We start from the raw sequence: 27,810 nt of genomic DNA on the forward strand, positions 1-27,810 counted from the left end.
GCCGCCTCTTCCCACGTTAAAACGCCACTCCACATCCTCAGAGTCCATGATTCCCGGCAGTAAGATCTCCCCAGCTGCTAAGACAGCCAGGCCGCCAATGGATTCACCACAGCACAAGCCAAGACAGGACACGCTGCAAAGGGGCAGGGGCCGGGGCTTTTGTGACTGTCCGCATGCACTTGGCCAACAGCAGACTCACATTCATTCTGCCGTTTTCCAAAACCTCCCTACAATCAGAGTGCTTGGGCCAGCACAGAGGCTGCACACACCAGATGGCACTAAGGTTCAGGAACAAGCTCCCCCTGGGGACTGCAGCGGGAGCTGACCACACCAACCCCATGCCCCGTGCACTTGTAGCTGGGTACAACGTGGCAGCCCGACCATCTAGGAAGCAGACGGGGCAGGAAGAGCCACGGGGCGCTCACGGCACTCAGAGACCTCCCTCCCTCCACCCACAAGGCCAAGCACACAGAGTCTGGGATCCCTAAGCAGAATCCACAGCCACAGCAGGGCCCAACACCTGTCTGATCGCAGCCAAGGCCTCACAGACCCTTCAGCAAGGAAGACAGCCAAGCAGAACACTTCCACGGGGCCACGCGCGGTCCACAGCACTCACGCACCTTGCTTGCTCGCCGGAGACAACACCTTTGCTGTTCCGAAGTCTGTGATCTGGATGTGCATGTCTTCATTCAACAGGATGTTCTCCGGTTTCAGGTCCCTGCAAAAGAAGTTGACACTGGAAATGAAACGCTTGAAGAGGAGGCTCACTACATGCTCTAAACTTGGCTGGAAGCGAAGCAATCTGATGAGCGGTGCATCTCCATACCGCACCACCGAGAGCACAGTCTCAAGTCCACAGAACAAAAGGACGGTCAAGTCGCGTCACTTCACGACCACACCTACCATCTCGTGAACTTCACACAGAAGTACAATCTGTCACTTTAAGCTCATAAAACAAAGGGCTTATACACATTTCCAATTTGGCTTTCTCAGAAAAAAAAAGACCAGAAATAAGTACACACAAAAGCTACAAGTGACAAAATAAAAGTATCAGTCAAGAAGCTGAAGGACCTGTTCGCTCGGCAGGAAAGACACTTGGCCCATCTGCTTTGACATTTATAGTTGAGTTTCGGCTCAGCCAGGAGCCTGCAAGGGGCTGGCATCTCCCTCCTCGGCTCTCATAGCGAGGCACCACCACCTGGCATCTCAGTTGCACCTTCCATGAAGTCAACCAGAACAGACCCCAGAGGGAGCCAACCCCAGTGACGACATCGATGGCAGCAACAAGCCCAACAGTCCTGCCTAGTTACTGAAGTGACTCTTGCCAAGGCCGCCCACGGCGTCCCCGGTTACCTGTGGATGACGCCCTTGCCATGCAAGTACTCTAAAGCACACACAATCTCGGCAGTGTAAAATCGCGTACAGGTCTCATCAAAGGAACCGATTTTGCGAATGTATTTAAGTAGTTCTCCATTTTTGGCATAACTAAGACCAAAATCTGATTATTATACAGTTAAGGAAGAGTATAAAAGCCATTTTAAACACTAGCCTTAACAACCCAACAAAAATTGTTTTTCCAAATAAATGCAAAGGGTAGGTACTAGTGTCCCAAGACAGTCACCCTTTTTGGAGTCAGGACAGGAATCCCAGGCCGGCTCTGAGACCTGGTGCCAGGATGGGGCTCCTGACCAGGACCACAATGACTCAGTCCCTGGAAGAGTGGACAGCAACTCCCAGCTTGGATTGCCCCTGGACCACAGCAAAGGCATCAACAGAGGGCATCACGAGACGACTATCAGGCCTGCAGCCCAGGCCACCAGTGCACAACACACACTTGTGCGGCTGCAAGTGCACAGACAGCAGACACATGCGTGTAGGCTGCAAAGCAGTGGCCTCAGGAGGGCAGACAGGAGGCCTCCAACACACTGCAAGTGCTGGGACCGCACCAGAGCCACTGCTAAACTCGCCCAAGGCTCTCCACACCCTCCATGCATGCTCACGGCCCACCTACTCCTTATATGAGCGCTCCTTCCATAGACAAGTGACACAAAAAGCCATTTTACCAACTCCTCAACTCATCTATTTGTAAGGCACTCACTGGGGAGAGACAGCAAGGACAACCTCTTCTCCTCCCTCCCAGGACCACTACACTGCACTGAGTTTGTTTTTTACCGAGAGGATTTAAGACAAGGAACGGACCCCATGCAATGCTTTCTCCCAGGAACACGGAACACCTGTGCCTGTTATCAGCTGTCTCCAGGTACGTATCTGTCCCAGCAGCCCAGGACACAGGCCCTGAGCAGCAGCTCTCGGGACGGGGAGGGCAGTTCATGCCTGGGCGTCAGGCTGCTCCACTCTGTGCTATCTCAAAACACTGCCTCCTACCACCAAGGGTGGAGCGGAAGCCTCAGGACAGTGAGGACAAACCCAGAGGGAAAAGGAATGCAAGGTCCTCTCACTCTGGACAAAGTTCAACATTTGTTTGAGGAACCTGAAACAAAAACCAGTCCTCTCCTTAGAGAATGCACGGGGTCTCAGCCAGGCCTTCCTCACCTTACCCCATCCCAGTGTCCACGAGCTCTTCACCCAGCATCTCCATCATGAGCACCTTGCTGGCATAGGCCATGGAGCTGCCAGTACAGGCCCTTACCCCGGCCAGAGCCTCACCACAAGGAGCCGGGCTGTGAAGATCTGACCGTCACAGACGCGGGGAGGTGTCTCACTCCGTATCTCCCCGTTCCCTGGCTCCTGCCTTCCTCAGCAGACACACAGCTCTCTGCCTGGCTGTAGGACTGAGCACAGGGGACGCCCAGGATCACTGCTCCATTACTGCTCTAGCCTACTGGCTCGCGCGTCCCGGATGAACTTGTCCGACTTCATCGGTGCCCTCTGAGTTCTCAATGCTCTCCACCTCCCTGTGGGCCAGTGAAAAGGGCAGGCTGCACACTCCCACAGACCAGGAGTTCCAGGGAGGAAGCACACAACCAACCTGCCCAGAAAGACTAAGCCAAGGCAGGACAGGCCCAGGCCCAGCCTCCTGAAGCACGCAGTGGTGATTCCATCCCTGTGCTCTCCACGGACAAGCAGGCATACGCTGGCCTCAGTGGGAAGAGAAGGAAGACCACCAAACCGCCAAGCTACCACAGCTGCCTTCCCCAGGCCAGAGGAGAAGGCCCCTGGCTGCTGAGGCTCCGGTGGTCCAATCAGCAATGCATCCCAGGAAGGGAGGTGGGCCTGCGTTTGGCCTCACCCCGCTCAGCTCCCGTCCTGGGAGCAGGCACTGAGCCTGGTGCCTGTTCTCAGGCTGCTGCGGGGATGTCCCCATGGTTTGCCTGTAGTCCCTGGAGGGCAGTGACAGGTCAATGAACGCACGTGACCATCCACTCCCCCTGCTGCACTGCAGTGACAGCTGAGAGGAGGACAGCACACAGCTGGGCACCCTGCATGCAAAGGGTTCCTCCTCCTGTTTCTCAACACAACGTACACCAAAGATTCTGAGTGGGGCAGGAGTCCTGGGTCCCACTCCTGTGGCAGGTGAGTAGCACTTTGGAATGTGTATTCGTAATCAAGGGCAACGGGCTACCCAATGAATACCCACAGTCTCTCTCCCTGCCTGGCTATGGCCACTCCCACCCGTGGCCCTGGGAAAACATGAAGTCAAGCCAATAGCTCTGCAGGAAGCACAGGCCAGACCCCATGGGCACAAACAGGCTCACGGTCACAGGGCCCCAGGGCATGACAATGGAGGCAGAGGCAGCCTGGGAGAAGGAAGACACAGAACACAGCATCAAGGGGCACTGATGGCTGCTGAATGAGCCACACCAGCAGACAGGTGGGGACAAAGGAATGGACACAGAATGACACTGGAATACAGCAGGCAGGGCCCTGAAGAACGTGTCAGATAAAAAACAAATCCTCACCCCAGACTACCTGCCCACAGCTCTGACGCCCCTGTGCTCCTCTCCAAACCAAACCTCCAGGAAGGGTGGCTCTGCCCATGCTTTCTCACCTCTCCCTCCTGCTTGACCCTTGTCCCTGGGTAACTGGCCACTTCAAGAGCTTGCAAGGGACAGATCCTCTGGCCAACCCCAGGCTGTGTGGTGTCTGGCTGGGCATTAGCACCCTCCCTCTGAAACCACGCGATCCCAGTCTCCAGGTCCACATCCTCCAAGCTCTCTGGCAACACCCCACAGTGCTGAAGTGGCCCCTGCTTGTGCCAGCTTTGTGTGTGGGGAGCTCAGGCTCTAACCTCAGGGTGGGAGGGGGGCACAGGAGGGCAGCCAGACCCCGACAAACTGGAGCCTCGCCGGCAGTGGCCTTGCACAGCCAGCACCAGCAGGGACCTTAAATGCCACCCCAGCTCAGTAACAAACACCGCTGTACCCCAGCCTCTGAGGGACAGTGAGCACCCTGGAGTGGCCCCACTGCCCTCTTCTGTCCAGCCCCACTGCCGCATTCTGGTCCCAGCTAGGAACATGGTAGCAAAAGGCAGCGGGGGCCCCATTCTCCCACCATGCTCTGTGAAAACAGAGCTGGGGTCAGGCCCATGGCTCCAGATGAGGACTTCCAGCTGGCCCTCACACTCCACCATGCAGGCTCCCACCCAGCAGTCCCTTCCCCGTGTCCAGACACGTTGCTCCAGCCTTCCCACTGTGGGAGGTGCCTCTTGCAGTCTGCTGTGCTTCAGGATACCCGTGCACCTCTAACTCCCACACTGAAGGGTGAGCTCCAAGCAGACAGTCTCCCTACCCCTCAGCTCTGCCCTGCCCTGCGGGGAAGGCGCTGAGAGCGGAGGCTGGGGAGCTGGCACTGTGCTACAGTGGGTTAAGCTACCACCTGCGACACTGGTATCCCATAAGAGCACCAATTCAAGTTCCATTCCTAAGCCAGCTCCTTGTTAATGTGCCTGGGAAGGCAGTGGAATGCTTGGGCCTCTGACTCTCATGTGGGAGACCGGGATGGAGTTCTGACTCCTGGCTTCGGCCTGGCCAAACAAACAAATAAATCAGAGAAAGAAAGAAAGAGAGAAAGAGAGAGAGAAAGAGAGAAAGAGAGAGAGAGAAAGAGAGAGAGAGAGAAAGAGAGAGAGAAAGAGAGAAGGAAAGAAAGAAAGAAAGAAAGAAAGAAAGAAAGAAAGAAAGAGAGAAGGAAAGAAGGAAAGGAGAGGAGGAGAGAAAGAGAGAAGGAAAGAAAGAAAGAGAGAGAAAGAGAGAAAGAAAGAAGGAAAGAAGGAAAGAAGGAGGGAAAGAGAGAAAGAAAGAAAGAAAGAAAGAGAGAAAGAGAGAAGGAAAGAAAGAAAGAGAGAAAGAAAGAAAGAAAGAAAGAAAGAAGGAGAGAAGGAGAGAAGGAAAGAAGGAGAGGAAGAAAGAAAGAAAGAAAGAAAGAGAGAAAGAAAGAAGGAAAGAAAGAGAGAAAGAAAGAAAGAAAAGAAAGAAAGAAAGAAAGAAAGAAAGAAAGAAAGAAAGAAAGAAAGAAAGAAAGAAAGAAGGAAAGAAGGAAAGAAAGAGAGAGAGGGAGAGAGGGAGAGGGAGGGAGGGAGGGAGAGAGGGAGAGGGAGGGAGGGAGGGAGAGAGGGAGAGGGAGGGAGGGAGGTGGGAGGGGAGGGGAGGGGAGGGGAGGGGAGATAAAAGGGTAGGGGTGAAGAAGCAAAGCTGTCACAGAGAGCGACAGGCACCCTCCCTGGAAGGTACAGGGAGGGAGAAGGTGGGAGGAAAGAGCAGCGGGTCAAGAACCCCGGCTCACCAGCCAGGCTAAAGGCCTGAGGTAAGCTAGACACGCAAGTTACGGCCCACGCCAACTTCCACCGGGCCCTGTCTCCTCAGTTCAAAAGGCAACAAGACAACGCCACAAGGGCTCCATGCAAGGTCAGCGGAGCAAGGGATGGCCACAGCCTCTGCTGGACAAGCAGCTTGGACAGTTCTGGGCAGCAAGGAGCTGAACGAGCTCCAGAGGAGGGGTGGACAGCCGCCAGTTCAGGCTCCCCCGAGTCACTCTCTGGACACATCCTTCCCCACCAGATCACACACCCAGGGCCGAAGAGGCCAGAAGGAACCTAGGACCCTCCGGGGGCCCACGACCACTCCTGCAGTGTCAGGGCCCTACTGCCTCTGAGCACGGGATTTGGCAGTAACCAGTCCTCCAAGGACACTGGTTAGGGGAGGGCCAGAATCATAAACAGCAACCCCCTAGATGCACCGCCTATCAAAAGCGTCTCAACGCTGTCCTGTGGGCTCCCCTTAACCTCCCCTGAGGTTCGCAAGCCTCAGCCCTGCACTGGCACCGCTGGCTCCTGCCTCTGAGGATGTCAGCAGCCCAAGGAGTCCCAGGGAAGCAGGGACGGGAATCGCACTGTGCCTTTTCCTCCAAGCAAGAGGGTGATCCATGTGACGCAGACGGCGCTGACCACACAAAGGATACAGAGCTTTTCGTCGTCCTGAAAAGTGAAGTAAAGCTTAACAAAGAAGGGGTGATCCAGGCGCGACATCACATCCCGCTCTCTGGTCACATACGGAACCTTGTTCTCTTTTATAATATGCCGCTTCTCCAGGATTTTAACTTAAGGCGAGAGAGAAGTGAGTTACTACAATCGGAAAAGGCAATAATACTACACACACACAGCTCATAAAGGGAACTGGTACCAACCGAAGTTCTTAGACATCGCACATCCCAGCTTCGTGGCACCTGAGCCCAGAAGTGTTCCGACCCCTTGAGGCAGCACAGACACCTCGGGGCCTGCCACCCAGGCTGCTCACGCACAGCTGTGCTGCCCTCACCCCAGACACAGCTCACTTGAGTCAGTACTTACTAGCATATTCTCTGGAGGTTGCCAGTTCTCGAGCCAGGACAACCTGGTTTGGGGGGTTAGGGAGGACAGAAAGGAAAAAAGACACTGTAATAACCAGGCACCGTCTCACAGGTCCCACCGTAACACCATGCAGGCCCCCCAGCCCACTCGCAGTGTGCAGTTACACTGACAAAAATCCAACACGCATGTTAATGTGCTCCAATCGTTAACAGCAAACATGAAAGTCTCTTGTTTCTAGAAGGTTCTTCATCAGCTGCCAATAGTGCTCATGACGCAGTGGAAGTGCAAATCCAGGAGCCCTGCAGACTAACACACCCATCATGGAGAGCAGAGTGACGGCAAACACCACCACATGTGGGTGCTAGGACCTTTTTTTTTTTTTTTTTTTTTTTTTTTTTTAAGATTTTTATTTATTTATTTGAAAGGCAGAGCCACAGAGACACAGAGGCAGAGAGAGAGAGAGACGACTTCCATCCACGCTGGTTCACTCCCCAAATGGCTGCAAGGGCCGGAGCTGGGCAGATCCGAAGCCAGGAGCCAGGAGCTTCCTCCAGGTCTCCCATGCCAGTGGAGGGGCCCAAGGACTTAGGCCATCTTCTACTGCTTTCCCAGGCCAGAGAAGAGAGCTGGATCGGAAGAAGAGCAGCCAGGACATGAACTAGCACCCATATGGGATGCCGGCACTGCAGGCAGCGGCTTTACCTGCTACGCCACAGCACCAGCCCCTAGGAACTTCTTTAAAAAATAACCTCAAGAGCACACCCTTCTAGGATACGGCCACTGCACAAAGCTGCCCTGGATTGGGCTAACTGTTACCACACATTTCACTTTCAGACAAAGTCAGACACCATAAATACAGTCATGACTGTGAACGTCCTTGCAATAAAGCCTCCCGGAGCCCCACGCAAAGGAGCCAGCCACCTTCCCTGGAGGCCCTCCCACAGCACATCCGAGCGTCGGACTGAGACTCCCTTCAGGGACAGGGCCCTCCAGAGTGGCACCGCCAACATGGGAAAGACCATTCTGCACAAGCAAACCCTGGCATACTGAGCACCAAACTGAAAACACCCAAAGGGCTCCCAGCTGAGCACAGGACATGCTGCGGGCAGCCCTGACGCGGGAAGGCCCCATCTCCCAGTGCAGGCCAAGGCATCTTGGAAGAAACCTGCACGGGACCACCGTGACTTGTTCCTGGGAAATCTTGGACCTGGTGGGAAGATCTCAGGAGGCCAAAGTGCCGGGATCAGCTGGCCGGGGCTGGGAGTTAGCCCCATGAAGGATTCTTCACAGAACTCACCAGAGGTAAACCTGGACTAGCATTGCAGTTATCAAGAACAACGTCAGATCACACACACTCCAGTGGAAAGACCCCAGAGACCTTTCCCGAGGATGGCTCTCAGCTGCAGGGGTGTGAGGGGCAGTGGCAAGGCACTTAGTCCTTCTGCAACGCTCACTACTTAAGTAGGGCAGGTGAGGAAGAACCGTTCCCAAGTGCTGATGTGTCCTGGAATCTTCTCTAAGGAGACACTTCCATCACCCTTGTGCTATCCCAATGCAGGTGTCTGTCTTCCTATCACCCAGGCACCGGCCAGGCTACGCTGGACCTCACCCATCCTCCAGCTCTCACGCACCAGCGTCAGGCTCTGCCAAGTCGAGACCCTGCACAGCCTTGTAGCTGCACTGTGTTTTTTCCCCAGCCCTGCAAACCTCATGCCATGTGGTTCCCATCTCAGGAATGATGAGAAAGAACTGAGTACCACACAGAACCCGAGACCAGGGCTGCGAATTCCCAAGGCCCAGGAAGGAGCTGGTGGCTCTGTGCCTAGGTTCAAAAAAGCAGGGGCTGATGAGAATAACAGCTGCATCATCTACCTGCCATGTCACGAATCAGCCCTCGCTTACCAGTCGGTTAAAAGAGAGTTATTCCTAGACTAGACTACGCTCAGTAACAGCACAGCACACCCAGGCTTCTTTCAAGAGAAGTTTCTTCCTTCTGGAAGGATTTGTGAGTACCAGAACTACTAGGGGCTAACCTCACGGTACAAGGCTTTTTAGGCCGGCGCCGCGGCTCAATAGGCTAATTTTCCGCCTGCGGCACCGGCACACCGGACTCTGTCCCGGTTGCCCCTCTTCCAGGCCAGCTCTCTGCTGTGGCCCGGGAGTACAGTGGAGGATGGCCCAAGTGCTTGGGCCCTGCACCCCATGGGAGACCAGGATAAGTACCTGGCTCCTGCCATCGGATCAGTGCGGTGCGCTGGCCACAGCACGCCAGCCGCGGCAGCCATTGGAGGTTGAACCAACGGCAAAGGAAGACCTTTCTGTCTGTCTCTCTCTCTCACTGTCCACTCTGCCTGTCCAAAAAAAAAAAAAAAAAAGAGAGAGAGAAGGTTTTTTAAAACGAGGTACAATCCTTTTGTTTATACAAAATTCTTTCATAAAAGTTGCTGCTACACAAAATCCAGGGGGTAGGAATCTGGCCCAGCAATTAACGCTGCTGAGGCACGTGGGTGGGATCCCCGGTTCGGGCTCGACTCCAGCTTCCTACTAACGCAGACAGACCCTGGGAGACAGCAGTGAGGGCTCAAGTAATTAGGTTCCACCAGCCACACGGGAGCCCTGGATCCCGCTTTCAACCTGCTGTGGGCATCTGGGGAGTAAACCAGCCGATGGAAGCAATCTATCTCTGTCACTCTGCCTCTCAAACACATAACCAAAAAAAGTTTTTTTTAAAGGTTTAAGGGCAGCAAAAGTTAACATTAAAGAAGACGTTGAGAATACAGGTGAACCACAATGTTTTGGGTTCTTCGTGTCTTACAGTATCTCATGGGCTGCGTGGCATACCCACATTCCAGACTGAGTGCCCAGTTTGAGTCACAGGCGCTCTCCACTTCTGACCCAGCTTCCTGCTCGTGTGCCTGGGAAGCAGCAGATGATGGCTCAAGTCCTTGGGCCCCTGCCACCCACGTGGGAGACTGCAACTGAGCTCCTGGCTCCTGGCTTCAGCTCCCAGGCCCAGCTATTACAGCCATTTTGGAGAGTGAACCAACAGATTAAAGATCTCTCTCTGCGTCTGTCTTTCCCTCTCTCACTGTCACTTTGCCTTTCAAATAAATCTTTAAGAAATAAATATTTCATAAATGTAAAAAAGAGAAAAGGAATACAACTTTCACACGTGGTTTCTTCACAAAGGCCAGGCAAGAGAGCCTGGTTACTCAGGAACTCTGCCAGGGAGGTGCCTCCAGGGCCACCAGAGCAGCCCCAGCCCAGGCCACAGCAGGAATCTGCTGTTTCACAGAGGCAGACTGGGACTGCCGCCCTGGCCAGTGTGGGAGGACGCGTGCTGCAGCCCTCAGAGCCGGTGGAGACGTGGCCACGGCCACCTCGGCTGCGGGGCTCTGCCTCAGCAGGGGCTGCTGCGGGGAGCCTTCACTCCTTTGCCTCAAGAGGAAACAACCCAAGATGGGGAAGTCTCACGCGTGTGAGCCGACAGCGCTGTGATGACACGAAACTGAGGACACAGAGTGTGCAGGCTTCAAGACTGGCAGACGCCCAGGCATAAAAAGAAATGAAAACCATCATTAGATGTTACCAGCACCTCTGAGGAGACACGAGTGCAGGCACTAACTTTTAACCTAAGGAACAGAAAGCTTCCTAGGGCCTAGCCAGCGGGACCCAAAGATACTGCAGGTGACGTGCTGATGCCAGCTTGGAATGGAATCCATCACATTTTTTAAAAAAACCATAAAATACTAAGAAATGCTTCTCAAGGCTTCATCTCCAAAGTCAGGCTGCGCTGTTTTCTCGCACTCAGAGCCTTCACGGCAGGAGCTTCCAGGAGGGCCTGGGACCCCCGCAGGACGAGCACAGGTGGGTCTGGTCTTCTGCTCCACGTACTGCGGCAGGTTCGATGGCAGCAGCGAGTACTTACGGTTGAGAAGGAGCCTTCGCCCAGAATCTTCCCAAATTTGAAGTCTTCAGGCCGTTTCTTCCGAGGCTGTGGCGGTGGCTGGGCAGCATGCTGCAGGGCGTTGGCACTGGGCCGGGCCTCGGCTGTGGTGCCCTCCATGGTGGGGCTCTGCCTGCTGCCACCGCTGGGGATGCCAGGGGCTGCGCTGGACTCAGTCTGGGTTCTCACCATGGATGGGGATGGGCAGGAACATAACACCACGCTGGACTGGATGGGGACGGCGTCATACTGGTGGACACAGAAGAAGAGAGGTAAGACTCACACTGAACGGGCACTGCCAAGTGCAGGTGCCCGCCCGTGCACCCTGCTCCTGTGCCCTGCATACCACAGCTTCCACTGCCCCCACCCTGCTCCTCACTCCACACAAGTCTCCAACCAACTCCTGCCCTCCTCCCCCCGTCAGGCCAAATTAAAGCAATGAGGCAGCAGTGCACATGTTTAATTATGGGGATGAATCGATAAGAGCGATGATTAAGTGTGTTTACAACACACAGAGACACTCAATGCTGGCAAGGTCGGGTAAAGCAAGCACACGCATACGATGCAGCTGGCACCAAACACCGGTACTGCTGTTAAAATGTTTCTGGAGAGCAGTTTGGCAATGTCAACAAAGTGACTGCAGAGCAGCTGTCAATGAGATGCACAGGGACACAACAGAGATGAGGTTCTGTGAAACACAGACAACAAGTGGCACCAGGAAAGGACAGCACAGTACTCCAAGCTGAACTGCCACTTGTCAGAGTTGTGCCACAGCCTCCACAACCACTCTCCAGCTCTGCCCTTGCACGCTCTCAGCAGCCCGGCTCACCCACTAACACTGCGGTAGAACAACAAAAATAAACCTGGGGCACCCAAGCTGCTGGTGTGCAACACTACCTCCGCTAAAGCACACAGAAGGGCACCCGGCCCGCGTCTCAGTATGGCCCTGGGGCCACGGTGGTCGGAAAAGAAGGAGCTCCCTCCACTGGCTTTAAGGGGCCGTCAGCAGTCAAGTTGTGCCCTTTCAAACACTAAAAGTACAGTCATTAGATACGTGAAAAAGGGAAAACTCAAGAATCTGCAATGATACCCAAGGGTAGCAAGAAAATATACACATATACATAAATGAAAAGTAGAACACAATGGAATGCTTAATTTTATTAATTCAAATTCAAATTATTCATTCAAATAAACAAGAGAGTGTGGCTCCGAAGAGCTGCTGTACATGTATCCTGCTGTACATGTTAAAAGCATAGATAAGGATGTTCCTTCTCCACGTAAACAGGGAAGGATGCACATAGAGAACTAGGAAGAAGTCAGAATTTTGGAAAAGAAGAAACTATACCAGGAAAAGAAAGGTGGGTGGGGCCGGCACTGTGGAGCAGCGGGTTAACGCTCTGGACGCTGATGCCGGTTCAAGACTCAGCTGCTCCACTTCCAATCCAGCTCTCTGCTATGACCTGGGGAAGCAGAAGATGGCCCAAGTCTTGGGCCCCTGCACCCACGTGGGAGACCTGGAAGAAGCTCCTGGCTCCTGGCTCCGGTTTGGCACAGCTCTGACCATTGCGGCCAACTGGGGAGTGAACCAGCAGATGGAAGACTCCCCCACACACCCTGTGTAACTCTTTCAAATAAATAAATAAACCTTTACAAAAAAAAAAAAAGGTGGACACACAGCAACCGATAGTGTGCAGTGGATGATGGCTCAGACGCTAAGCTAAGAGAAAAGAAGGGTGGGCACACAGAACCGAAGGTGTGCGGCGGATGACAGCTCCGACGCAGAGCTAAGAGATACTCATCTCGAGATGGCAAAATGTGTAACAAAGACAAAAGCTCATCTGGAAACACATCCTGAGACCCAAACAAGACAAACACAGGGATGGAAAGGGGAGGCAGCAAGAACCGGCAGACAGCTGGGAGCCCCAGAGTGTGGAGCGAGCCCTGGCTGCAGGCAGGACCAGCCCAGCAGGCAGTCTCGGGCAGGGTCACCCCAGAAGATACACCTCATCTCCTCTTCCAACCAAGGAGCCAGCATCAAATAACCCTGCACCTGAACCACAGCTGGAGAACGCAGGCCTCTATTTCTTACAAGTCTGTTAACTAACTCCAGGCAAGGAATAAAGACACATACAGGGACAGGCCTTGCAGCTCACTGAGGTAAACTGTCACCTGCAATGCTGACATCCTTATCAGAGCTCCGGGAGTCCCAGCTACTCCGCTTTCAACGCAGCTTCCTGCTGAGGCATCCCAGGAGCCAGAGTGTGACCACCACTTGGGGCAGACCCAGCGGGAGTTACAGCCTGCTAGGCTCAGCCTGGCCCAGCCCAGCTGTGGAGGGCGTCTGGGGAATGATGTGGCAGATGCAAGATCTTTCTGTTTCTATCTATGTTTGTGGGTCCTGCCTTTCAAGTAGGTGAAAATATATTTTAAAATAAACATTTTTCAAATGCATAAAAACAGGGCCACAGTGGTAGTGCAGCAGGCAGAGCTGCCACTTGCAAAGGCAGGAGACGATGGACCAAGTACTCGGGCCCATGCCACCATGTGGGAGAACAGTATGGAGTTCCTGGATCCTGGCTTCAGTCTGGCCAAACCTGCCTGTTACATCTGGGGAATAAGCCAGCTGACAGAAGATCTTTGTCTCTCCCTCTCCCTCTGTTGCTCCTTCAAATAAATAAATAGGTCTCTTATAAATAAATAGGCAATGAAACAGTGTCAATGAAATATGACCAATTGACTTTGTAATAAATACCTCAAAGATCTGATCAACAAAATGTGCAAGTGTTTGTTTTCTAATTAAATGCTCAATAAAATCTTTAGCAGGTAGAAAAGTTTAATAAGCTAAATATAAAGGAAAACTCAAATTCTAGCAGGTGTGCCCCATACAGAAAGACCCTCGGACACAGGATAATTACTCCTAGAAACTCAGTTGAGAGAATGGTTCAATTGTATTTAAAGCCACACTTACAACACTCACTGCGGTTTGAGGATTACAGCAAACGCTTAGAACAGATTGGAGACGCTCGCTGCAGAGATCTAAGCAAACCAGGCTATTTCATGTACAGGAATACTGTGCAGCCCTTCAAGACAGACCAAAGGGCCGTGAAAAAAAGGTCACAAAGTTAAGGCAACTGCTGATGCAGGGCTTGAGGGTATGCTGGAATTTTCTGGACTCTTCTTATAGCTTCTATCAATTCGAAATTACTTCTGATTATAAGGTGAAACATGGGGCTGGCATTGCGGCACTGTGCATTAGGCCATCTGCAATGCTGGCATCTTGCATCAGCACCAGTTTAAGCACCCACTGCTCCACTTCCAATCCAGCTCTCTGCTAGTGCACCTGGGAAAGCAGCAGAAGATGGCCCCAGTGCTTGGGTGCCTACACCCTTGTGGGAGACCCAGATGGAACTCCATGGTCCTGGCTTGGGCTGACCCAGCCCTGGCTGTTTTGGGCCATTTGGGGAGTAAACCAGTGGATGCAAGGTCGGTCGATCTCTGTCTCTGTCTCTGTCTCTCTCTAACCTGCCTTTCAAATAAGTAGTTTTTCAAAAAAAAAAAAAAAAAGAGAGAGAGAGAGAGACAGAGAGAGAGATACATGTACAACAAAGTGCAAGATGAAATGAATACTAACAGTGGGCCGGCACCACGGCTCAATAGGCTAATCCTCTGCCTGCGGCACCGGCACACCGGGTTCTAGTCCCGGTCGGGGCGCCGGATTCTGTCCCGGTTGCCCCTCTTCCAGGCCAGCTCTCTGCTGTGGCCCGGCAGTGCAGTGGAGGATGGCCCAAGTGCTTGGGCCCTGCACCCGCATGGGAGACCAGGAGAAGCAGCTGACTCCTGGCTTCGGATCAGCGCAATGCGCCGGCCGCGGCGGCCTTTGGAGGGTGAACCAACGGCAAAAGGAAGACCTTTCTCTCTGTCTCTCTCTCTCACTGTCCACTCTGCCTGTCAAAAAAAAAAAAAAAAAAAAAAAACCTAAGAGTGGAGGAATGTTACAAACACTATACCTACACAGAGAATGAGAAGAAAATGACACAATGAAAACTGAGTGTTCAAACAGCAGGATCATGGATTTGTCCGTCCGGCCACATATTTACTAGAATCTTAGCATTCCACACCACCACCTCACCCTCCCAAAAAAGAACCCAAGCTAAATACAGTTTGAAGGCAAAGGGTGCAAGCTGTGTGCAGGTGAAAAGGTGGGCTGAGTCAGCTTTGGGGGAAATCCCACTCAGGCGCCCCGGCGCTGGCTCGGCAGGCAGGGCAGTAGCTGCGCTTGGTCCTGGAGCACTAGGCCTCAAGGACGCAGTGGGAAGGCCATGGCCTCCAATCAGCCTGCATGCTCAGTGACTAAAAACTTCCTGAGTGAGCTCCCAGGGCCGCCGGCACGTGGGGCAAATGTGGCAGCAACACAGAACGTGCAGCTGGAGCAGGCACCCAAGATGCTCCATTAATCTCAGGAAGCTGTTGGTCTCCGGAAGTTCCTAATGCCCAGCACTAAGGCAGGTGCTCCCTAGAGAATCCACAAGTGCTCCACGTCACAAGAGGAACTAAGGGTCCCCAGAATCCTGGGGCCCAGTCAGTATCTCAGTGATGTGTCCCTACAACCAAAGCCAGGACGTAACACAACAACTCTCCCCTGGAGACGAGCAAGAACTTTCCGTCTTCAGAGGCAGTGGTGAACAGGAAGAAGGCGTGACCATCAGGCCTGAGGCCAGCTAGTTCTGCAATCAGCCTGGACCATCCTCCTAGGACCCGTCAGAACATGAGGAGTGGGCTTGCAGAGTGCAGCCCTGTGCGCATCGTACAAGGCTCCTGGACAGAACATGAGGAGTGGGCTTGCAGAGTGCAGCCCTGTGCGCATCGTACAAGGCTCCTGGACAGAACATGAGGAGTGGGCTTGCAGAGTGCAGCCCTGTGTGCATCGTACAAGGCTGCTGGACAGAGCATCAGGGGCCTCTAGCGCCATGTAGGGAGCAGACCTCCAGCCTGCAAGGACACAACTGAGGGACAGGAGGCAGCGGAGCCAACACTTCATCCTGAGCAGACCCAGGTACCACAGCATGGCTGCACACTGACCTGGCCACACCTGTAGAGGGGAGGACAGCACCTGTCTTGGTCATGCCCATCCCCACCACATGTGGAACAAAGATCAATTCGGTCGTGTTTCCAGGCACTCCTTTTTTTTTTTTTTTTTTTTTAAGAAGTTCTCATTTTTTTTTTTTTAATAGGCAGAGTGGACAGTGAGAGAGAGAGACAGAGAGAAAGGTCTTCCTTTTGGCCGACGCCACTAGGCTAATCCTCCACCTAGCGGCGCCGGCACACCGGGTTCTAGTCCCGGTTGGGGCGCCGGATTCTGTCCCGGTTGCCCCTCTTCCAGGCCAGCTCTCTGCTGTGGCCAGGGAGTGCAGTGGAGGATGGCCCAGGTGCTTGGGCCCTGCACCCCATGGGAGACCAGGAAAAGCACCTGGCTCCTGGCTCCTGCCATCGGATCAGCGCGGTGCGCCGGCCGCAGCGCACCGGCCGCGGCAGCCATTGGAGGGTGAACCAATGACAAAGGAAGACCTTTCTCTCTGTCTCTCTCTCACTGTCCACTCTGCCTGTCAAAAAAATAAATAAATAAATAAAAATAAATAAATAAATAAAAAAGAAAGGTCTTCCTATGCCGTTGGTTCACCCTCCAATGGCTGCCATGGCCGGCACGCTGCGGCCGGCGCACCGCGCTGATCCGAAGGCAGGAGGCAGGTGCTTTTCCTGGTCTCCCATGGGGTGCAGGGCCCAAGCACTTGGGCCATCCTCCACTGCACTCCTGGGCCACAGCAGAGAGCTGGCCTGGAAGAGGGGCAACCGGGACAGAATCTGGTGCCGGCGCCGCAAGGCGGAGGATTAGCCTACTGAGCCGCGGCACCGGCCTCCAGGCACTCCTAAATTCACTGTGCACCCACCCACCTGCCTGCCAGGCAAGACTCAGGGAGACAGTGCAGGAGCACACAGGACAGTGGCAGATACTGCTTCTCCACCAGGTGACCCTGACCTCACAGTCACAGCCAGGCCCAAGCACAGGCCCTGCAGAACAGCACCCAGGGATGTGCAGGGCTCAGCTGGCCAAAGAAGCTTCCATGTAATCAAAGATCCAAAGGAATGTGCTGCTGCCCCTTCAACACTGAAAAGCAAGCTACTAAGCAAAATTGCAAACACACATCAACTTTTGAAGTAGCAGAACGCAGCAGGCTGATTCACAAACCTGGCACAACTGTACACCCACCGGCTTCTCCACCAACGCCGGTGGGCAGAGGTGCCTGCTCAGCTGTCACACAGACATGCTGGGCTTCTTTGTGGCAGACAGGACCTCAGCGCTGTCTGCAGTGTAAGCATTGTCCAAGCGCAACAAGGACATTCCCACAGGGTCAGACAGGGCCCACAGGCAGCAGGCACCCACGTCATCAGGAGGCCAAGGTGCACTGAAGAAATGGGTCACACGTCCATCATCAAATTGGGTATTCTGGGGACAGACAACCCTGATATCAAATAACCCTTGAAAGGACATAAAACAGCAAGGAATGCTCAGGCTGAATTCAGGAGCTCACAAAGAAAAATTCAAGTTTTTCTCTCACTTCAAACTTCCTAACCAGACAACTGTAAGACCAAGTATGACAAGGTTTTGGTGTCGTAGGGAGTATTCTTTTCTTTCTATCAAAGTTGCTTTCACGATTACAACAAACATCTCCCGAAATGTTCCTCCAAAGAGAGCACTGGCTCCAGACGTGTGAGCTCCTGTCCAGGCACCAACCCAGCCACATGGTCTCAGCTCCCAGACTGTGGCAGCTGCTGGCCAGTCTGTGGGCTCACTGGAAACTACTGGGATATCTCAACAGAGCTCAACCTGACCCAACAGAACCCCTATTACCGGGCAGCCCCTGGGATACACCAACCCGGGAGGAAGCGGAGCGTCCCTGTGGACAAAGCCTGCCCACTGTCTCTTCAGCACCCATCCGCATATGGAGAGGGTGAAGGCCGGAGAAAATGCCCAGGTCAGCAGAGCACACGCATGGGAGGACAGGCAGAGTGTGTTTCGTTGTTACTTGTGCTATCTGTTAGGGGTAGCAGAGTGAGACACAATCCAGTCAAAAAATAGCCACTGAGATGGCAGTTCAGCTGGCCACCTTCACCACAGGACTGAAGCATCCAGCGTGTCAGCCCGGAGCATGCCAGATCCAGTCCCAAACATCCGGTCAACCCAGATGCTTCACTGCAGATCCTCCCGAAGGCGAGGGCATGTATCCAGTCCGCGAGTGGTTAAGTGTGAGGCCCACAACTGGCCAGTCAGTCACAGTGCAGCTCAGTGACAGCTTCCACATGGAGCTCCTCCTGGGGGTCCCAGGCACAGGACCACCAAGACTCAGCCAGCAGGGATGCAGCACAACCACCACCACTGCCAACAAGCTCCCAGGGCCAGGAACTTAGGGCCTGACACACACAGGCCCTCAGTCAGGACAACTTTACCCGCTCCCCAGTACGCCAGACAATGTCCCAAGATGCTCTTTTTTGTCCCATATGGGGAAGGGAGAAGTGCTGTTGGCATCAAGTGGGCCAAGACAGGGCTCTGCTAAGCACCCTCCAGTCAGCAGGACGCCCCCACAAGGAAGGATGTGGTCCCCCAAGGCAGGAGCATGGGAAGCTGGGGTCCACAGGGAGGGTGAACTACTAACCAGTCTGAAAACGGTGGGAAGAAGAAAATCCTACTGCTGGTCTGGGAAAACCAAGCACCAAGACCCACAGTTTAGGCAGTCTGCAACGCCCCAAACACAGGCCTGCGATTTAAGTTGAGAAATACTGAGCCAGGGCAGAACCCAACTCAACCCTGCACAGACTCAAACCCTGGGAGACCCTGGCAGGATCCAGGAAGAGAGGACATGGGCAGCTGGAGGAAGCAGAGCTGCAAACGCTGAGGGCATGTTCGGATAAGAGGGAGAGCACAGCGCTCCAGGGTCGTCAGCAGCGAGCCCCTGCTCCAAACGCCCCTCTGCGAGGCTGCCCAGGATGCCATGCCTGCAGGAGAGCAGTCGCCACCGCAAGACGCACAGGACCCACAGCCAGGAAACACCGCCAGGCACCAGCCCTTCCTTCTCAGTGTGCAGGACTGCTGGCTCAGCTGGCCACAACACTGGCTTTGGCTGGACTCTGCTGGACAATGCTGTTTCCAAATGGCAGCCTTTGACATTGCTTGCTGCACAGTTATACTCAATAATTTCTGATTTAAGATTCTTTTTTCAGGCCCAGCACTGTGGTGCAGTGGGTTCATGCCCTGGCCAGAAGTGCCGGCATCCCATATGGGCACCGGTTTGAGACCTGGCTGCTCCACTTCTGATCCAGCTCTCTGCTATGGCCTGGGAAAACAGTGGAAGATGGCCCAGGTCCTGGGGCCCCTGCACCCACGTGGGAGACCCAGAAAAAGCTCCTGGCTCCTACTTAGGATCAGCGCAGCTCCAGCCGTTGCAGCCTATTGGGGAGTGAACCATCGGATGGAAGACCTCTCTCTCTCTCTGCCTCTCCTCTCTCTGTATAACTCCGACTTTCAAATAAGGAAATAAATCTTTATTTTAAAAAAAAGATTTTTTTTTTCCCTAACAAACTCAAACACTGAGCAGTGATGAAAAGCTCACGTAGGAACCTGGTCTGACTGCTGTTTCTTCATGGTACAGCAAGCTGCTGCAGAATGGGAACAGGACCAGACAAAAAACTGCAACGCCAGAAGTGCAGGCTGAGGCCACCTGGCCCGCAGCCGGGGAGTGTCCAGCTGTCTGCTGCAAGGGAATCACCTTTCCCAGGAGGACCCCAGCCCCCAGCAGCAGGGAAAGGGACAGGAAAGCTCCAGTTAATGCCATGGTTATGTTCTTAGACTCCAAGTATTCAAGGGCATCTATGAACTACGACCGAGACAAAAGTTAGAGGAACCCTGTGCTTCACACGCTTCCCAGAGCCTGGCAGAGAGGACTGTTTCAGCCAGGTCTACCGTCTGTGAACATGAATGCACCTACTGCTAACTCATCTTTAAAAATGGTCGGTGGGGCTGGCATTGTGGCATAGCAGGCTAACCACTGGCTGCAATCCCAGCACCCAATATGGGCACCGGTTCAAGTCCCACTGCTCCGATTCTGATCCAACTCCCTGGGCTCCTGCACCCACACGGGAGACCTGGACGAAAACACCTGCTCCTGGTTTTGGCCTGATCCAGCCCTAGCTGTTGCGAGCATTTGGGGAGTGAACCAGCGGATGGGAGAGCAGCTCTCTCTCTTTCAAAGAAAATAAATAAATCTTTAAAAAGAAAAAAGCCAGTAACATCACTGTCCTCGACAGTGCAAACCAATGAGACGCAGGGTGTCTGAAGTGGCCTATGCCAAGCAGGATGGACGGGGAGAAGACACCTGCGGGGGCAGCACCTCAAGGACATGGCCACTGACTCCGTCTGCCTTCCCCCTAAGGAACCTCTTCAGCCTGTCCACAGCCACGGTTATGCCACTCACCTAGCAACCCTGTGTCCAGGGTCCGAGAGGGGTTGGGGAAGCCTGGAACCCTGAGCTTGTCCACTGCATACAACTAAGCACAGAGCGATCGCTGTGAGCACACCGCACTCTGCAAAGCCAGTGTTTCTGTTACCACAACACATTCACTCATTTTGCTCATCAAATTTCTTTTTTTTTTTTTTTTTAAAGATTTATTTATTTGAAAGGCAGAGTTACAGAGAGAGAGAGGCAGAGGCACAGAGAGAGGTCTTCCACCTCCTGGTTCACTCCCCAATTGGCTGCAATGGCCAGAGCTGCGCTGATCCGAAGCCAGGAGCTTCTTCTGGGTCTCCCATGCGGGTGCGGGGGCCCAATGATTTGGGCCATCTTCTACTGCTTTCCCAAGCCACAGCAGAGAGCTGGATCGGAAGTGGAGCAGCCAAGACTTGAACCAGCAATGCCCATGTGGGATGCCGGCACTGCAGGTGGTGGCTTTACCTGCTACGCCACAGCACTGGCCCCTCATCAAAGTTTCTTAACGGAGGTAAATTAACTGCTCCTTCACCCATTCCTCATCCAAAATGCTTGGTCTGCTGGTGAGGCTGGGAGATGTGGGCCCCTGGCCATGACAGCTCACGTCCCATCAGAGAACCTCCTAGAGGGGAGTGCAGACGCGGGTGAGTGCTGGGAGGACCCACGGCAGACCTCAGGCTGCTGTGAAGCCAGGGATAAGCTGCCCAAGGACCCACACAGAGCTGCTGCCATATTTTAAAGAGTAACTGAATTTTGCAGTTTAAGAGAATTATGATTGCAATATGACCCTTACAGTATTTTTAGGCACCAGTTGTGAAATAAGAAGCCTGAGTTTAAGAAAGCCTTCTTCCAGTGAAAAAATCTAAAATGTTTTGTACTACAGCTGGTAAAACACCCTTTGTGGCATTTTTAGGTGGTGATTAAACTGTGTAAACAGCACTCTGAAACGGTGCCATGATGTGGAGGACACGTGCTGCCTGGAGGCCCAGACGCTGGGAGGGGGTCCTGCAGGCTCTGAGTGCTCAGCTGCTGGCCCATGGAGGCTGCCAGAGAGCCCAGCCTACTCCAGGCCAGGGAGTCATTCACTCCACAGCCCAATCAGTTTGTCGTGCTCTTGGTGACCCAAAACTATGATAAGTAAATACTTCTGGTTACTCGACAGCTTCTGAATTGAAATCCCTGGAGAAATATAAATCAACAAAACCCTGCATGCGCTGGTCTACCACCCACTCCCTCCCTAACAGAATAGAGTCCCACCCTCCGCCCATCCCACAGGTGCAGCATTACCCTGAAACCCCCCAGTGACGATCTCACCTGTGGGACTGGGGGCAGTGGCCTGCCAAGCCTCATACCCATGGCCACCTGTGGCTCTGGCCAAAGCCTGCCCAGAATAGGGCTCCGTCTCTCCAGCAGCCTTCCACCCTCCAGGTCCAGAAGCCGCCTTTCCATACCCATCCCCATCCCTCCATGGCTGGGGCCCTGCTGTCCTCGCCTCTGTCTCCTGTGCAGCTTAAGTGCAGCGCTGCTGAGGAGGGTGACGGCCTGCCCAAGGCCCTCTTGTACGAGAATGAGGGAGGACCCAAGGGTGCTGATTCGCCTAGGAGAATGCGCACCGTCCACACCCAAAGCCTGCGCGCGCGTGCGTGTGTGTGTGTGTGTGTTCACCACCAGCCTCTTAACAGGAATCTGCTCCTGCGTGTGCGTGTGTGTGTGTGTTCACCACTAGCCTCTTAACAGGAATCTGCTCCTGCGTGTGTGTGTGTGTGTGTGTGTGTGTTCACCACTAGCCTCTTAACAGGAATCTGCTCCTGCGTGTGCGTGTGTGTGTGTGTTCACCACTAGCCTCCTAACAGGACTCTGCTCCTGCGTGTGTGTGTGTGTGTGTGTTCACTAGACCCTCCTAACAGGACTCTGCTCCTGCGTGTGTGTGTGTGTGTGTGTGTGTTCACTAGACCCTCCTAACAGGACTCTGCTCCTGCGTGTGTGTGTGTGTGTGTGTGTGTGTTCACTAGACCCTCCTAACAGGACTCTGCTCCTGCGTGTGTGTGTGTGTGTGTTCACTAGACCCTCCTAACAGGACTCTGCTCCTGCGTGTGTGTGTGTGTGTGTGTGTGTTCACTAGACCCTCCTAACAGGACTCTGCTCCTGCGTGTGTGTGTGTGTGTGTGTGTGTGTTCACCACTAGCCTCTTAACAGGAATCTGCTCCTGCGTGTGCGTGTGTGTGTGTGTTCACCACTAGCCTCCTAACAGGACTCTGCTCCTGCGTGTGTGTGTGTGTGTGTGTTCACTAGACCCTCCTAACAGGACTCTGCTCCTGCGTGTGTGTGTGTGTGTGTGTGTGTGTGTTCACTAGACCCTCCTAACAGGACTCTGCTCCTGCGTGTGTGTGTGTGTGTGTTCACTAGACCCTCCTAACAGGACTCTGCTCCTGCGTGTGTGTGTGTGTGTGTGTGTGTGTTCACTAGACCCTCCTAACAGGACTCTGCTCCTGCGTGTGTGTGTGTGTGTGTGTGTTCACTAGACCCTCCTAACAGGACTCTGCTCCTGCGTGTGTATGTGTGTGTGTGTGTGTGTGTTCACTAGACCCTCCTAACAGGACTCTGCTCCTGCGTGTGTGTGTGTTCACTAGACCCTCCTAACAGGACTCTGCTCCTGCGTGTGTGTGTGTGTGTGTTCACTAGACCCTCCTAACAGGACTCTGCTCCTGCGTGTGTGTGTGTGTGTGTGTGTGTGTGTGTTCACTAGACCCTCCTAACAGGACTCTGCTCCTGCGTGTGTGTGTGTGTGTGTTCACTAGACCCTCCTAACAGGACTCTGCTCCTGCGTGTGTGTGTGTGTGTGTGTGTGTTCACTAGACCCTCCTAACAGGACTCTGCTCCTGCGTGTGTGTGTGTGTGTGTGTGTTCACTAGACCCTCCTAACAGGACTCTGCTCCTGCGTGTGTATGTGTGTGTGTGTGTGTGTGTTCACTAGACCCTCCTAACAGGACTCTGCTCCTGCGTGTGTGTGTGTTCACTAGACCCTCCTAACAGGACTCTGCTCCTGCGTGTGTGTGTGTGTGTGTGTGTGTGTTCACTAGACCCTCCTAACAGGACTCTGCTCCTGCGTGTGTGTGTGTGTGTGTGTGTGTGTGTGTGTGTGTTCACTAGACCCTCCTAACAGGACTCTGCTCCTGCTTTCAGTTTCCTGCCAACTGCATGAGTGGGAGGGCCACGTGCTGTTCCAGGGCAGGTGCTGGGGGTTCTAGCAAGAATCCCATCACTGCTCCGCATCTGAGATTTAAATGACTGCCTTCTTTTTTTGCTTGTTTGTTTGTTTTACAGGCAGAGTGGACAGTGAGAGAGAGAGAAAGGTCCTCCTTTGCCGTTGGTTCACCCTCCAATGGCCACCGTGGCCTGCGCACCGCGCTGATCCGATGGCAGGAGCCAGGTGCTCCTCCTAGTCTCCCATGTGGGTGCAGGGCCCAAGCACTTGGGCCATCCTCCACTGCACTCCCTGGCCACAGCAGAGGGCTGGCCTGGAAGAGGGGCAACCGGGACAGAATCCGGCGCCCCGACAGGGACTAGAACCTGGTGTGCCGGCGCCGCAAGGATTAGCCTAGTGAGCCGCGGTGCCAGCCCTCATGTAATTTCCATTTAAGAATGTAAGAGCTGGGCCGGCGCCGCGGCTCGCTAGGCTAATCCTCCGCCTTGCGGCGCCAGCACACCAGGTTCTAGTCCCGGTCGGGGCGCCGGATTCTGTCCCGGTTGCCCCTCTTCCAGGCCAGCCCTCTGCTGTGGCCCGGGAGTGCAGTGGAGGATGGCCCAAGTGCTTGGGCCCTGCACCCGCATGGGAGACCAGGAGGAGCACCTGGCTCCTGCCATCGGATCAGCGCGGTGCGCAGGCCGCGGCGGCCATTGGAGGGTGAACCAACGGCAAAGGAGGACCTTTCTCTCTGTCTCTCTCTCTCACTGTCCACTCTGCCTGTCAAAAAAAAAAAAAAATAGAATGTAAGAGCTTCAACTTCTTTGACTTCAAGTTCAGCAGTCTCCTCCTGCTGTTCGAAACTCTCAAGGGAAAATTATTTTCTGATCTGATGACATTTCTCAGTCACTGATGAGAGTGTTTAGAAAAATGCCAGTATCCACATGGCCAGTGTCCAACATTCGAAACTAAATGCAACAAACATTTGATTGACAAATGGATTTAGGGTCAAAACAAAACAAATGGCCCACAGAGTTCCTTCCCACCTCCCATAAAGTCTGGCACAGCAATTGCCTCAGGTCTTCCAAAGCCACACACAACACTTTCACTAACTCTTTGGGACTAATTTCCAGGTAGACTGAAGCTTATTTTTTTAAAACGCAGAGCCCTGTGTTTTTGAGGCACACCCCACAGTCCTTAATCACCTGGTCAGGCCAGCCTTGCATGGGCCAGATGGGGAGATAGAGAGGACTTGTGACTCACCAGCTTCAGGAGGACGCTGCAAGCATCCTAAAGAGAAGCTGCAGGGGCCGGCGCGGTGGCGTAGCGGGTAAAGCTGCCACCTGCAGTGCCGGCTTCCCATATGGGCGCCAGTTTGAGACCAGGCTGCTCCACTTCCAATCCAGCTCTCTGCTATGGCCTGGGAAAGCAGAAGATGGCCCAAGTCTTGGGCCCTTGCACCCGCATGGGAGACCCAGAAGATGATCCTGGCTCCTGGCTCCTGGCTCCTGGCTCCGGATCGGTGCAGCTCCGGCTGTTGCAGCCATCTGGGGAGTGAACCAGCAGATGGAAGACCTCTCACTCTCCCTCGCTCTCTGTCTCTCCTTCTGTCTGTGTGTAACTCTGACTTTCAAGTAAATAAATAAATCTTGAGAGAGAGAGAGAGAGAGAGGCTGCAGCCCGATGCCCCGGGTAGTCAGGCCTATACAGGGGATGGGACTTTTCAGAAGAGGCACTTTCTTCTCCAGAATGCTTCAGAGGAATCGTGGGTTTCTTCTCCTTTACTTTAGAGTGTAGTTTAAAGGACTGCGACAGTAACAAGTGGTTGATCCACGTTTCTCCTAGCAGATGCCAACTGAGAACCTACTCCAAAACTTCTAGGCCTAGAACTAAACACAAGACCCATAGGTCAATACCAGGAAGGCAAGGGGCTCAGATGTGGAGAAAGGGGGTTCTCAGATCCTGTATATCTTTGTCTCACTAAGAAGGAAAGAATACAAGTTAAGCAAAGATGTTATATAAAGAGTGACGTAGGGAAGCTGGAGGCTAGAGACTCGGGGTCCGTACAACAAGAAGGTCACTGACCCCCAGGGGGAGGCTGCTGCCCTCTACACACTTAAATATTGGAGCAACTGCAACTAGATTACATAAATGTGTCCTGGCTCTTTTTCCTTTAAGCATTTATTTGTTTGTTTGAGATGGACAGCGTCAGAGACAGGGAGAGACATCTGAGGGGGGAGGGGAGAATAAGTGGACGAATCTTCCATCTGCTGGTTCACTCCCCAGGTGGCTGCAACAGGCAGGACAGAGCCAGGCTGAAGGCAGGAGCGCCACGCCCAGGTCTGCAACGGCGCTGGCGGAGGCCCAGGCCACGCGGCCGTCCTCTGCTGCTTTCCCAGGCCAGCGCAGGAAGCTGGACAGGAAGCAGAGTAGCTGGAACTCAAACGGGCACTCTTGTGTGGGATGCTGGTACTGTCACAGGCAGCTGCTTAACCCGCTGGGCCTTAGTGCTGGGTCCTACTGCTTTCTACGTTGAGATTTATGTATTTACTCAAAGGCAGAGTGACAAAGAGAGGGGACAGAGAAAGAGGGAGACTCTTCCATCTGCTGGTTCAACTCCCAAATGCCTTTAACAGCTGAGACTGGGCCAGGTAGAAGCCAGCAGACAGGAACTCCATGAGGGTTTCCCACATGGGCAGAGGAACCCAAGCACTGGAGCCAGCATTCTCTGCTGGGTCAGAAGAGGAACGGTTAGGACTCAAACCAGTACTCCAATATGCGATGCTGGCACAGGGCACTCAGCACCACAAGCAGGAACTTAACTCACTGCGCCACGGAGCCCAACTGGCTTAGCTCTCCAGTGGCTTTTTCCCCCTACAAATCTACCGAGGAAGAATCTAAGTCCACTAAGTCACCAGAGCGCACAGACCCAACAGCTTACCCATCAGTTACTGAACTGTAAACTTGGCCACAGCACAGATGGGGTACAGGTTCCACCGAAAACCCCCACTCTGCCGCTCGCCAGGGCTCACCTGACGGCTCTGTCGCCTGTCTGTGACTCAGACTCCTCATCTGAAAGCCAGGGACAAGAACGTTCCACCCAGCCTCGCCTGAGGACTGAGTGAGCTCATCTGCAGAGCGCGCTACAGTTGCTTCTACGACTAATCACACACAAGACACACCAGCTGTTTCCAACCAAGGAGCGTCATACCATAAAATGAGCCTTCCGGACCACACTGAAGCCCGCCATGCCCCCCGCACTGCTGACTCACCTCCGAGCAGAGCTTCCCCCAACCACCTACTGAAGCAGGAGGCTCGGCTCTAACCAGAACAGAAACCTGCAGGAAGGGGTCCCTGACGCGGGAAAGAACTCGAATGGAAACCAGAGCTTTCTATGCCAAGATGCTGTCACACAGCTCAACATTTCAGCAAGGCAAGGATCCCAAACCCAAAATACTATATAGGTTTTTGTGTCCAAGTGTGCTCTGGAGCCCTGGAGCATGGGAATATGCTGCAACAGATACACCACACACACACACACACACACACACAAATCCAGCAAGCAGGACCACCTCCCTCTAGGCCCCTGCACAAAAGTTGTGGGAGGCTGCCACCCAATCCAACCAGCTCATCCTCAAAAGGACACTGCTCTCAGGTCACCTGTGCCACTCAACAAGAACTCTCACCCCAGAAAGTCCCACAAAGCCAGACAGAGGCAGAGCTTATCAGGGGAGCACCACTACTTCCTCAGCCAGAGGCTTGCACCAGGAAGTAACAGCAAAGTAACAAACCAGACCTAAATTCCAAGTTTGCAGTTTATCCACGGGGAAGTCAGGCTCTCCAAGCCATAACTTAGTCTTCCACTAAGTGGGACTGACAGCATGGGCCCACCCTGAGAGAACTGCTGGACACCATCCACCAGGACAACGAGTGCGCCTTGGAGAGCTCGCTTTGTGGAGTCTAGCGTGCAGCTCACACACAGACCTCATGGCAGGAGAGGATCCCAGGTCGTCATGCTCCCAACACTCTATCCACAGCGGCTCTTGACCACTGACCTCAGGGACCTGGCTCACAGAAGACTGGCAGCCACTTGTCCCACCCTGCGTGGAAAGGGGAGTCAGCTGTCTGTGAGGCCCGGGAAGGTGAGAGGATGGGCAGCTTCCAGGCAGGTTCCCAAGGCCCCAGCAGGGCCTGTGCTCGCTTCCTGAACTCTGGAAGGGCCTAAAGCTGTACCATTAATTCGACTAACATTGAAATCAGGATGAGAGCTACCTGAGAACAGGAGGGCAGAAAGAATTACAACTGAAGCTACTGGGGGGCAGGTGTTCCCACAAAGCAG

The 27,810-nt window shown here is 53.8% G+C and overlaps 1 protein-coding gene across 1 annotated transcript in view; it reads right to left on the reverse strand.

Annotated features, from left to right (window-relative positions):
• Positions 1-27,810, reverse strand: part of PDPK1 (3-phosphoinositide dependent protein kinase 1) — an 87,463-nt gene that overhangs the window by 45,888 nt on the left and 13,765 nt on the right. Inside the window, exons 2-6 of the mRNA XM_051836225.2 lie at positions 10,734-11,000; positions 6,806-6,848; positions 6,418-6,555; positions 1,354-1,498; positions 621-718 (exon numbers count right to left, since the gene is read on the reverse strand). Of these exons, the coding sequence (XP_051692185.1) occupies positions 621-718; positions 1,354-1,498; positions 6,418-6,555; positions 6,806-6,848; positions 10,734-11,000 (691 nt within the window). The remainder of the gene's footprint in view (positions 1-620; positions 719-1,353; positions 1,499-6,417; positions 6,556-6,805; positions 6,849-10,733; positions 11,001-27,810) is intronic.

This window comes from Oryctolagus cuniculus, chromosome 19 (assembly GCF_964237555.1).
Source record: "Oryctolagus cuniculus chromosome 19, mOryCun1.1, whole genome shotgun sequence".
In the NCBI taxonomy this organism is placed as follows: Eukaryota; Metazoa; Chordata; class Mammalia; order Lagomorpha; family Leporidae; genus Oryctolagus; species Oryctolagus cuniculus.